The following is a 12,187-nucleotide window of genomic DNA, read 5'->3' as shown; positions in this document are numbered from 1 at the left end:
ACTAGCTACATTCTACAGACTTGACTAGGGAGTATGTCACCCTGGTAAGATACTAGGTACATTCTACAGACTTGACTAGGGAGTATGTCACCCTGGTAAGATACTAGCTACATTCTACAGACTCGACTAGGGAGTATGTCATCCTGGTAAGATACTGGGTACATTCTACAGACTCGAGTAGGGAGTATGTCACCCTGGTAAGATAGTAGCTACATTCTACAGACTTGGCAAGGGAGTATGTCACCCTGCTAAGATACTAGCTGCTTCTTACAGACTCGGCTAGGGAGTATGTCACCCTGGTAAGATACTAGGTACATTCTACAGACTTGACTAGGGAGTATGTCACCCTGGTAAGATACTAGGTACATTCTACAGACTTGACTAGGGAGTTTGTCACCCTGGTAAGATACTAGGTACATTCTACAGACTTGACTAGGGAGTATGTCACCCTGGTAAGATACTAGCTACATTCTACAGACTTGACTAGGGAGTATGTCACCCTTGTAAGATACTAGGTACATTCTACAGACTTGACTAGGGAGTATGTCACCCTGGTAAGATACTAGGTACATTCTACAGACTTGACTAGGGAGTATGTCACCCTGGTAAGATACTAGCTAACTTCTAAAGACTCGGCTAGGGATTATGTCACCCTGGTAAGATACTAGCTACATTCTACAGACTCGACTAAGGAGTATGTCACCCTGGTAAGATACTAGGTACATTCTACAGACTCGACTAGGGAGTATGTAACCCTGGTAAGATACTAGCTACATTCTACAGACTCGACTAGGGAGTATGTCACCCTGGTAAGATACTAGGTACATTCCAGACTCGACTAGGGAGTATGTCACCCTGGTAAGATACTAGCTACATTCTACAGACTTGACTAGGGAGTATGTCACCCTGGTAAGATACTAGCTACATTCTACAGACTCGACTAGGGAGTATGTCACCCTGGTAAGATACTAGGTACATTCTACAGACTTGACTAGGGAGTATGTCACCCTGGTAAGATACTAGGTACATTCTACAGACTTGACTAGGGAGTATGTCACCATGGTAAGATACTAGTTACATTCTACAGACTTGACTAGGGAGTATGTCACCCTGGTAAGATACTAGGTACATTCTACAGACTTGACTATGGAGTATGTCACCCTGGTAAGATACCAGCTACATTCTACAGACTTGACTAGGGAGTATGTCACCCTGGTAAGATACTAGGTACATTCTACAGACTCGACTAGGGAGTATGTCACCCTGGTAAGATACTAGGTACATTCTACAGACTTGACTAGGGAGTATGTCACCCTGGTAAGATACTAGCTAACTTCTAAAGACTCGGCTAGGGAGTATGTCACCCTGGTAAGATACTAGGTACATTCTACAGACTCGACTAAGGAGTATGTCACCCTGGTAAGATACTAGGTACATTCTACAGACTCGACTAGGGAGTATGTAACCCTGTTAAGATACTAGCTACATTCTACAGACTCGACTAGGGAGTATGTCACCCTGGTAAGATACTAGGTACATTCCAGACTCGACTAGGGAGTATGTCACCCTGGTAAGATACTAGCTACATTCTACAGACTTGACTAGGGAGTATGTCACCCTGGTAAGATACTAGGTACATTCTACAGACTCGACTAGGGAGTATGTCACCCTGGTAAGATACTAGGTACATTCTACAGACTTGACTAGGAAGTATGTCACCCTGGTAAGATACTATGTACATTCTACAGACTTGACTAGGGAGTATGTCACTCTGGTAAGATACCAGCTACATTCTACAGACTTGACTAGGGAGTATGTCACCCTGGTAAGATACTAGGTACACTCTACAGACTTGACTAGGGAGTATGTCACCCTGGTAAGATACTAGCTACATTCTACAGACTTGACTAGGGAGTATGTCACCCTGGTAAGATACTAGGTACACTCTACAAACTCGGCTTGGGAGTATGTCACTCTGGTAAGATACTAGCTGATTCCTATAGACTTGACTAGGGAGTATGTCACCCTGGTAAGATACTAGTTACATTCTACAGACTTGACTAGGGAGTATGTCACCCTGGTAAGATACTAGCTACATTCTACAGACTTGACTAGGGAGTATGTCACCCTGGTAAGATACTAGCTACATTCTACAGACTTGACTAGGGAGCATGTCGCCCTGGTAAGATACTAGCTACATTCTACAGACTTGACTAGGGAGTATGTCACCCTGGTAAGATACTAGCTGATTCCTATAGACTTGACTAGGGAGTATGTCACCCTGGTAAGATACTAGTTACATTCTACAGACTTGACTAGGGAGTATGTCACCCTGGTACGATACTAGCTACATTCTACAGACTTGACTAGGGAGTATGTCACCCTTGTAAGATACTAGGTACATTCTACAGACTTGACTAGGGAGTATGTCACCCTGGTAAGATACTAGGTACATTATATAGACTTGACTAGGGAGTATGTCACCCTGGTAAGATACTAGCTACATTCTACAGACTTGACTAGGGAGCATGTCACCCTGGTAAGATACTAGGTACATTCTACAGACTTGACAAGGGAGCATGTCACCCTGGTAAGATACTAGGTACATTCTACAGACTTGACTAGGGAGTATGTCACCCTGGTAAGATACTAGCTACATTCTACAGACTTGACTAGGGAGCATGTCACCCTGGTAAGATACTAGCTACATTCTACAGACTTGACTAGGGAGTATGTCACTCTGGTAAGATACTAGCTACATTCTACAGACTTGACTAGGGAGTATGTCACCCTGGTAAGATACTAGGTACATTCTACAGACTTGACTAGGGAGTATGTCACCCTGGTAAGATACTAGGTACATTCTACAGACTTGACTAGGGAGTATGTCACCCTGGTAAGATACTAGGTACATTCTACAGACTTGACAAGGGAGTATGTCACCCTCGTAAGATACTAGCTACATTCTACAGACTTGACTAGGGAGTATGTCACCCTGGTAAGATACTAGGTACATTCTACAGACTTAACTAGGAAGGATATCGACCTACGTTCTACAGATTAAGTTAAAAGGAAATTTACTTTAACTGAATCGGTAGCACGGCAGATTATTAAGCCAGGGGTCCCGGTTTCGATCCCTTGTGGAGGAATTTATATAAATATTGTTATTTATGTATATAATAGATAATGACCTCTGTGTGTCAAAAGCCAAATAATCCTTCTGTTATTTACCTGTCTAAATACATATGCTTTATTAAAGATGAAATCCTTCATCTAAACACGCTGAACTGTTTGAAAGGAAGTTCATTTAAACAGCAGGTTAGTGTTTCTGTGTATTTCTATTCGAAAACGGGAGAGCAGGACGAAAATAAGACTTACATTTTAATATGGATTTAAATAAAAAAAAAAAGATCAACAACCCGTAAAGGTTATTCACAACAAAAGTCATGACCGTATGATCGGCTTTTTATTTGAATAGGATATAGCCGACCAGCTTAATATTGGTCAAATACTTCACACCATTGTATACAGAATCGGTCAAACGCGCCAACACGTGTACTGATCCTTGCAACGGCTCAATGGTGGAACGTTTCGGGTCTCTTGTGTGTTCAGTAGCAACTTAAGATAAATGAGGCAGAGAATTGGTGAAATTGATATCTTTCCACTTGTTAAACCTCATGCACCAAACACGTGCCGCCATTGATATTGTTTTAGACGAGCGTGGTCAAAGGTCAAGCTACTGAATCAATTTAATGCCCCTCAACTCTAACATTATGCTTATGATTGATAATTTGTGACTAATTTGTATTGTATTATATTACACTGTAATTATAGGGTTCGGTGTTCCTTTGTTTAAATCATATTCAAATCATCCAAACAAAGAGTGATGACATCACAGCAATACACGTGTGCACGTGTACTTTGTTCGGACAATTGGACCCTGGTATTATTCAGATATAATTTGTACTATTGGTGTACGAGTAATTTGCCTTTTCCCTTCTGAACTAATGGAAGTGCACTCGGGACACAATTTATGCTGGTTTATAATCTAAAATACAGATTTCAAACGAGTCACCGCCAGTAATACGCTTATAAAAACGTGTTTAGGGCGACAAAAGAACGGGCACGCGCAAACCTTTCAACACGTGTTACGCTCAACGCCATATGCCAGGTGCGACTAAAATCTGACTCGCTGTGTGATTGATAATTAATAATTTTTATGAGCCTCCCTTGTGCTTTTCTTCAACAGGCATGTGTTGCGTCCGAAAACTCGTAATCATTGGGAAAGCGACACAAACGGAGCTTGGCGCACGACCATAACTTGCACCAGTCTGTATACAAATACGACTAGCGTCAATATCTTAACTCCGCACGACGCACTGTTTACATGATGAGGGGAACAGGCCAGCGCTATAGCTAATGTGGGTTTCATCTTTCGGCCTTAGTTCCGTGTGAGAAGGCACGGTGAGTGACTGTAACTACAGCGCAGTCTACAATACTATATTGTGGTGGTGGGGACACACCACGCAGCACGTGGAAGTATTTACAACTGCTTTTTTCTGCATCTCACCACTAAAAATAGTTACCCGCGTTGTACATCTCCAACTGTCACCGCTAGGTATTAGTGCTACGTTTATTTATGTGACCCATTCAAAGATTGATACAAAGTTCATTGATAGAAAATATTAAATACCAGATTTCTACACCCGCCGGAGCGATTTAAATGTGTTGAATGAGGAGTCCCTTCGATACGGATCACCTGTGCTCGACTGTCTACCTGTAATGGCGTCTCTGACTTTTTGGATCATCTGCCTGTTGTGTTTGGTTCTGGTGGGATTTACCTGCTCTGAAGGTAGGACAGTTTGTTTTAACCCCTCATAGAGCATCCCCTCCTAGTACACCCCCTCGCCGTACATAGGGGAGTTTACCATCCTAGTACGAGCACCTGTGGCAACAGGTGTACATGTATAGATATATATATATATATATACAATACACACATACACTTACACACACATATATATATATTATTACGTATACATCAAGTATGATGACAGTTGGTAATCCGTTACATATCATTTGAAGTAAATCTTATCTGGCGTCAGATTTACTCTGGTTCTGCCTCTACGCCGACAGGAATATTGTAAACAGAAAAGAGTCGTACAGTTATAGATATACATGTAACAGTACATACTACATATTGTTGTATACATACGTATGTGTGTGTATATACTGTTATAGCTAGCGAAGTATAATCTCACAGTACATGTATATATACAATACTATATATATATATATATATATAAACGTGCCGTAGATGTAGGTGTAACGTATATTTCAAATGAAAATAAACGCCCCGCGGAGGGTGGACGTGAAGATTAAGCCGGCGATTGAAGTGAGGCACACACAGAAAATGTCACTACGCATCGGGGTGTATATTAATTAAAATGATGCTACTTTGAATCGCTAGAGTGATTCTATACCTGGTTACATGAGAACGACAGTTGAAAAGGCAGGTGTTATTTTTGAAGAGACCGCGTCGCATAGCGTAGTTTTTCTTTGATGACGGACCGTAAACATCGACGAATATTGGATTTTATACGAGTAGTAAAATATTGCTTATCAAATGAGTTCGTTTACACAAGTTGTACTATGCATACACAGTTTGACCGGGCAGTGCAATTAATAGCAGGTGACCACACGGACAGGAAAGATAAGCCCCCACCCCCTAACCAGACCTCGCTCCTGCTTTAGAGTTCAGTACAATATACTTCGAGTTTACGCTGGCTAAACTAAAACAGATGACAATCTTAAATAACGCGGTGACACATATTACAGTCTTTTTTTCTGAGAGCAGTCAAGTATGAACTTTACCATTGTAATTGTAACGAGGAGGTCCCAACACGTTCGGTTGTGAGCAGCCACGAGCAGAGACTGTATTCGCGTGTTGAGTAACCCTAGCCACTTCGGCCTGACATTCTCATTGTATATCATAAAACGAAATATTATCTTTATCTCCGAAATATGATTGGAGAGGATTTATGAGGGCAGACTGTATACGGGCTATTGTTATCTCCATACAGTACATATGGGCTTATGTCAAGTCAAACTGACTTTGCTAAAAAACGAAAAGTTTAATTAACTTTTTTATTCTATTACAAACTATCTTATTTTATTTTTGTTGACAGTATGAATACACCAGAAAATTATCAATTGTTTATAGACAACAGATTAAAATTAAAAATCTGATTACATGTATTATCATTTAATGAGGTCAATCTAAAATAGCATTAACCTAACAAGACATTTAAATTACGAACCACCAGTTTGTCATGTGGTATATGGCCTAGTGTGTCAATGTCAAACTGTTCATAAATCAATGATACATTATCAACTTCTCCATTCTCCAAATAGTTTCTAATGGAATACTATCTCATAAGGTTGTCTATTACTCTCTACGGCGAGAGTCGGACACGAAATACAGATATGAAGTTCTTACATGTACATGTATACATATCCAATATGTATTTACAGCGTATTCATAGACAAGAAGTCGTTTTAAAATAATCAATTTTGAAAGAAGAAATTTAAACTTACTTAGAAAATGTCAACGAAACGGAAATTCGAAATGTCATTTTTAAATTTAGATATTGAAACCATGAAATATTTGTCAAGTTTAGAAGTTGAGAAAATTGGAGTGTCCCTGCATGAGATTAACGGGCATACACTGTATGGTTTATAGACAATGTCCGGAGCTACATTGCCCTTTTAGCGGTAAAATTTTTGAAAGGGTGTGATACGCTAGTTTCCATAAATATCAAGTGTAGAAATTGACATATTTAAATGGGCGTGGATAAATTCCAACTTTCAATTATCGCAAACAACTGCTACAATTGTATCAAAGACAGTAACCAGTTTATAACTGCTAATTGAAATTAAGGATATATGCTACTTAGTACAGTATACTCCAGAATTGTATAAGGAGTTATCGCCCTTGAAATGGGTCATTTTTTGCATATTTTAGAATCAACCATTGTGTTAATGTTATCACTAGTAGGATCGTTTATAAACTTACCATATTACACGTAATGATCAAAGAAATGATTACCTGTAACAAAATACAAAATCGCACCTTTTTATGCGATTCTTGAGTGTGGACTCTACGGGTTGAAGATACATTTCACATGTACATCCTTAACTGGGCAAGTTATGTTGACATCACATTCTGGAAAGACAAAGCATTACAACAAAGACAATACTACATGATTCTTACGATGTGTAAGCTAAGCCCACCATATCTACATAAACTATACTTGAATGTATCATTTGAAAGCGATCCGCGGACAAAGTGATGTAGAACTACGGGTTATGCTTTGTTTGTGTATATGAAAGCTACATATGATATACCGTACCGACGCCAAGGCTATCTACACTAGGCGTAGACAGATATCCCAGACCTGGTGAACGGTGCTGCTGAAACAGACACCGCCCGCGTATGGCCGTAATGGAGGCCGAGAGTCTAACATACAACAATAAAACATGATAGTTATAAATACCATAGCAGTAACATTTACTACATTTTTCGAGCCCAGAACAGTAAGTGTGATCTGCCTTACCTTCGAAAGCCAAGGATTCCGCTTTTGATTACATTTCGAGAATTCAAATTAAATTACACTTTATTTATTTTTCATTTGCGAAACAAGTTATAACAACTGATATGAATCACTCTTGTTGGCCCAGATGGAAGCGGCCATAGGGTATCAATGTGGGAGAAAACCAGAGTAACAGGAGAAAACCCACGTGGACGGGTAGGTGACCCCATACCTTTTTGGGGAATCGAACCCCAGCCGCCCGGGTAAATAAAACAAGCGTGTTACCACTGTACTACCCTAGATTTCGCAGTGAAGATTTGTAAGGATAAAAACAAGGATTTAGAAGGTACATTATGCTAAATGAAAGTATTAGAAACCGACTTTGCTCGGTGTTTCCGTGTTATTTTGCTACAGTCAGTTCTCTGATGTATTTATTGGACAGGCTTTGATAACTTGACAAATCTAGAATGAACGAAGTGCCATTAGATCTTAACTTTTTCACCAACAGACTATGACAAACATGCACTTTTTTCGTTTGCATCTCGACAGTGCAGTTGATTAACACTTTGACAGTGTTGTCAAACATATTCCCTTTCGTTGCCGGTCGAATGGGACAATGAATCTAAAAAAACATGGTTCAGTGACTTAAAACTATTACCTCTGCGGCAACTAAATCGACATTTGCATCACAGAAAACGAATTCATGACAGCTTCATTCAAAGTTGGGTCATTTACATGCCTTAATAGCGAGATCGAACTAGCACTCTCGTAGAAAACGAGACCCCGCGAGACCGAAATGCAGAGATTACAGCTATCCAGACATGCTAGAATAATCATCGTCTGCACGTGCTGAGGGTGGACATTGCTGTTTATGACAGAGGTATTAATGCTATACAGTGTTATCATCATAATATGAATTAATTTGTGTTATAGATGATTTATGTAAATTACTGACACTCTGTATGCAACACGATGGAAACTTAGGCGATTTGACTATACGGTTCGAATGAGGAACGTATTGGATTATTAAGATATTAATGACATGCAGTGCTATCGTAAATATTTGAATTTAATTTGAATTATAGATGGGTTACATGTATCTAAAGTGAGATTACATATATGTATGTATGCAACACGACGGACACGTGGGCGATTAGGGTAGGACTTGAACTAGAATTGTAAATAATTATTTAGATATTAATGACATTCTACCACCATCATCATTATTTGAATTTAATTTCCATTATTGATGAGTTTATAAATGACTGACACATTCTGTTCTACAACTTGACTGAAACCTGATCGATAACATCAGAATTTGATCTACTACCTTTTGAACTAAGATGTCTATCAAAGTACAGTCCACAAATCTCTGTGGTTACCTCCTCTTTTCTCCCTTAATGAACTCTTCGTCAGTGCTTTGCAATAGGTAAGTATACCCCGCCGTTGACCATTGGAGGCGGCGGTAAAACGATAGTTATTCACACATGTAATCCTAACTGATTTCTCAGCGATCGTTCTTTGAAGGCGTGGGCAATTTCCCGGCCATAAAACTGTCTTCTATTGCCTTTTCAACTGAGCATTGGCTTTTAGTAATTTCTAATGTAAAAAAAAAACCTTCATGAAATCTGAAATATCTCTTCATACCAAAGTGTCGGAGTTCGTTTTGGAGATCAAAAACGTTGTATGATTTCTGTAATAACCGGGTCTCAAACTTGTGACCTCTAACCTTTTAAGCGGATACCTTGCTACTAGACTAAAGGGAAGCCCCCGCTAGCCGGAGCTACATGTAGTAGCTATTATACTGTTCGTTTGTTCTTACCATATACTTTTGCATTGTCTAAATGTGATATGGTAAATGAGCTTAGCATTACAGTATTCCATGAACAAATGTTGTTGTAGGGGTGTTGGGGGATAACTCGTGATCATGTCTGCTTGAGGGGGGTACATTTCATAAATTAAAACCACGCTGCATGCGTTAAGGACTCACACAACTAAACCAGCCAATCAGTTGGTGTTTCACCTGAACCAAGTCACAAGGAAAATGTGTTTCTTAGGTTTGTATGTTTTTCTGAGTAAATATCATATGCAATGGGTACTTTCTGTATACGAGAATATAGAGTAGCGTCTTGAGATTTGGAAATAAAAAATACACACTCCTACTGAAAACAGAATGACGTAGGATTCGAGGTGTAAAAGGAGGGAATTCCCCAGGTGGGGGTTCCCAAGTGTACTGTAAATGTCAGGGTAACTGTCTTTCGAGTACCCGTGTGCTCTCATATGCTATTAAACCTATACAATAACGACATTTATCCGATAGAAAAAAAATTCAAACTTTAATTTGATATAAATTTCACATCATTTGAACTTCAAACAAGCGAATGAAGGTATGGGGTCACTAGTAATAACATATAGTAAATTATTTAGTTGTGCGAGTCCTTTACCGCCTTTTATCCGGAAAACAACAACTCGTCTATAAACATACAAACAAAAGGACCCGAATGCTGGGTCAAATATCCGGAATTTTAATTATATCAATCAGACACTACCTGACCAGTCACATGGGTGTAGACAACAATTTAATTCAGAGACGCATTTTTCATATCTAGGACGTCGTGATATTTTTATCACAATATTTGATAGCTCCGTATCAGATATTTACCGAACGACAACAGCTGACTTTTATAACAGACGAAGCGTTAGAGACTATTGACTACACTAACTCTAATAGGCAATATATCTTAAATATCCGGCATTAATGCTTGTCTGAATGACAGAAATTTGGCAATCGACACCGCCGATATACACAAATTTACATATAAATGACGTTTCAGTCAGCTTCGTGTGTGCTGTAAACTCTGTATGAATTATTATTGACGGAAACTGATTTCATCACAGATTGGATGATGACCCGTGTGTTCTGTAGATATATATTTCTGGTAGCGTAATTACAATTCTTCACATTCCTTTAACAGAACTGACAGATTTGTGTCATTTCACGTATGTCTCTTTCACAATAAAATAAAACATAGACATTTTTATTATCAAGAATTTTCGAAAGTACATTCATAGATTGATGAAAATAACATTGATGTGTTCGAAAGTGTGAATAGAAATACTCAGTAGAAAATCTATCGATCTTATTTCCAGAAGGATGAGTCTCGCCTATGAGAATAAGTGTATAGTCTCGTGCTATATAACAAGGCGGCATATTTGATGTAAAACATTTAGTTTTGAGATTTTATCGCAAAAAAAATATTTCTGTGACTGGGTTGGGAGGAGACATGTAAGTGTAAATTTTACATATATGCCACATTGTAGGTACATGTAATAGACTTTGCCATCATCGTTTTGATTACATGACCTTGGTACGATTCCCAACATACGGTTCATATTTGTTGCTGTATGTATCTAATACATGAAGCGGGAGCTTGGTACTTGTGTTCGGCCCCTGTGCTTTTTATTGTAAATTTGGTCGATGTGCTGTCAATTGTATGTGAATCTAATGATGAATCTCGCGATTTAATTTGGTGACAATATTGCAGTTCTACAATGTTTATATCTTGTATTAAAGCACAAAGAGTCGCTAGTTTAAACCTAATGTTTCCATTTAAACTATCTTTAATTTGACCACCGAACTATGATGGTCATAATGTAACTTACACTACATGTACCTAAACTTAAACTGAAATATTTCGATTTTGTACGGGTTTTCACCAACGAATCGCAACAAACCCGATATAATGAATGTGACCATTCTATTTTCTAATAATATTGTTTTCAATGAATCTATTTTTTAGAAATAGCACACCATTAGAAAACAACATTATAATTATCTTTGTTTGGTGACTATTTTTGGTCTTGTTCTGTATCTAATTCATTGCTGACTGTATATATAGAATATACCGACTTGCAATAACTGGGTTGCCTTTGTGTTGCTATAGATCATCTCAATTCTTTGTTCTCCAATTCATGAGGAAATAGAGAATAACGATACCGGTCGCTGTTCGGCAATCCTATGCCCTGTGGTATATATTGGAGTAGGCGTCGTAGGAAAACGTCGTACTTGGTATGCCCTGTGGTATATTTTTGAGAAGGCGTCGTAGGAAAACGTCGTACTTGGTATGCCCTGTGGTATATTTTTGAGAAGGCGTCGTAGGAAAACGTCGTACTTGGTATGCCCTGTGGTATATATTGGAGTAGGCGTCGTAGGAATACGTCGTACTTGTTGGCACCAAACACTCTATGGCCAACATTACTTCAGGCCTGGTTCAGTGACGGGACTTGATGTATGAGTACTGCGTTCGTTAAAACTCCAAGCCATATTTTTTCTGTTTCTTTTTCTTTTCTGTTGTACATGATCTGCATTTAAATAACGCTCTGTTTGTTCACAGCCAGTCGGTAATTGTTGGCTGCCAATGTATGACGGAGTATGTTTAAAGTCTTGACCGGAACAATACTCCATCAATTCTTAAGTTTAAACAATCCCCCACACATTGGATTGTGTCGTATATACCGAGTTCTCATGGCAATGTATTGGACTGCGGATGTTGGCTACCGTTTTACAGTAGTGCTTAACAGCATCCAAATGTGGA

At 38.9% G+C, this 12,187-nt stretch overlaps 1 protein-coding gene across 2 annotated transcripts in view; it reads left to right on the top strand.

The window, feature by feature from the left end:
• Window positions 1-4,425: 4,425 nt before the first annotated feature.
• LOC117343554 overlaps window positions 4,426-12,187 on the top strand; it is a 149,260-nt gene continuing 141,498 nt past the window's right edge. Inside the window, exon 1 of one of the 2 annotated variants that reach the window (XM_033905965.1) lies at window positions 4,426-4,852. In XM_033905965.1, the coding sequence (XP_033761856.1) occupies window positions 4,783-4,852 (70 nt within the window). In that variant the 5' untranslated portion in view covers window positions 4,426-4,782. The remainder of the gene's footprint in view (window positions 4,853-12,187) is intronic. The other variant, XM_033905966.1, reaches the window with a different exon arrangement.

The sequence above is a fragment of the Pecten maximus genome, chromosome 15 (assembly GCF_902652985.1).
Source record: "Pecten maximus chromosome 15, xPecMax1.1, whole genome shotgun sequence".
NCBI lineage: Eukaryota > Metazoa > Mollusca > Bivalvia > Pectinida > Pectinidae > Pecten > Pecten maximus.
The sequence above is the reverse complement of the archived record's forward strand: the minus strand, read 5'-3'. Positions and strand labels throughout refer to the sequence as shown.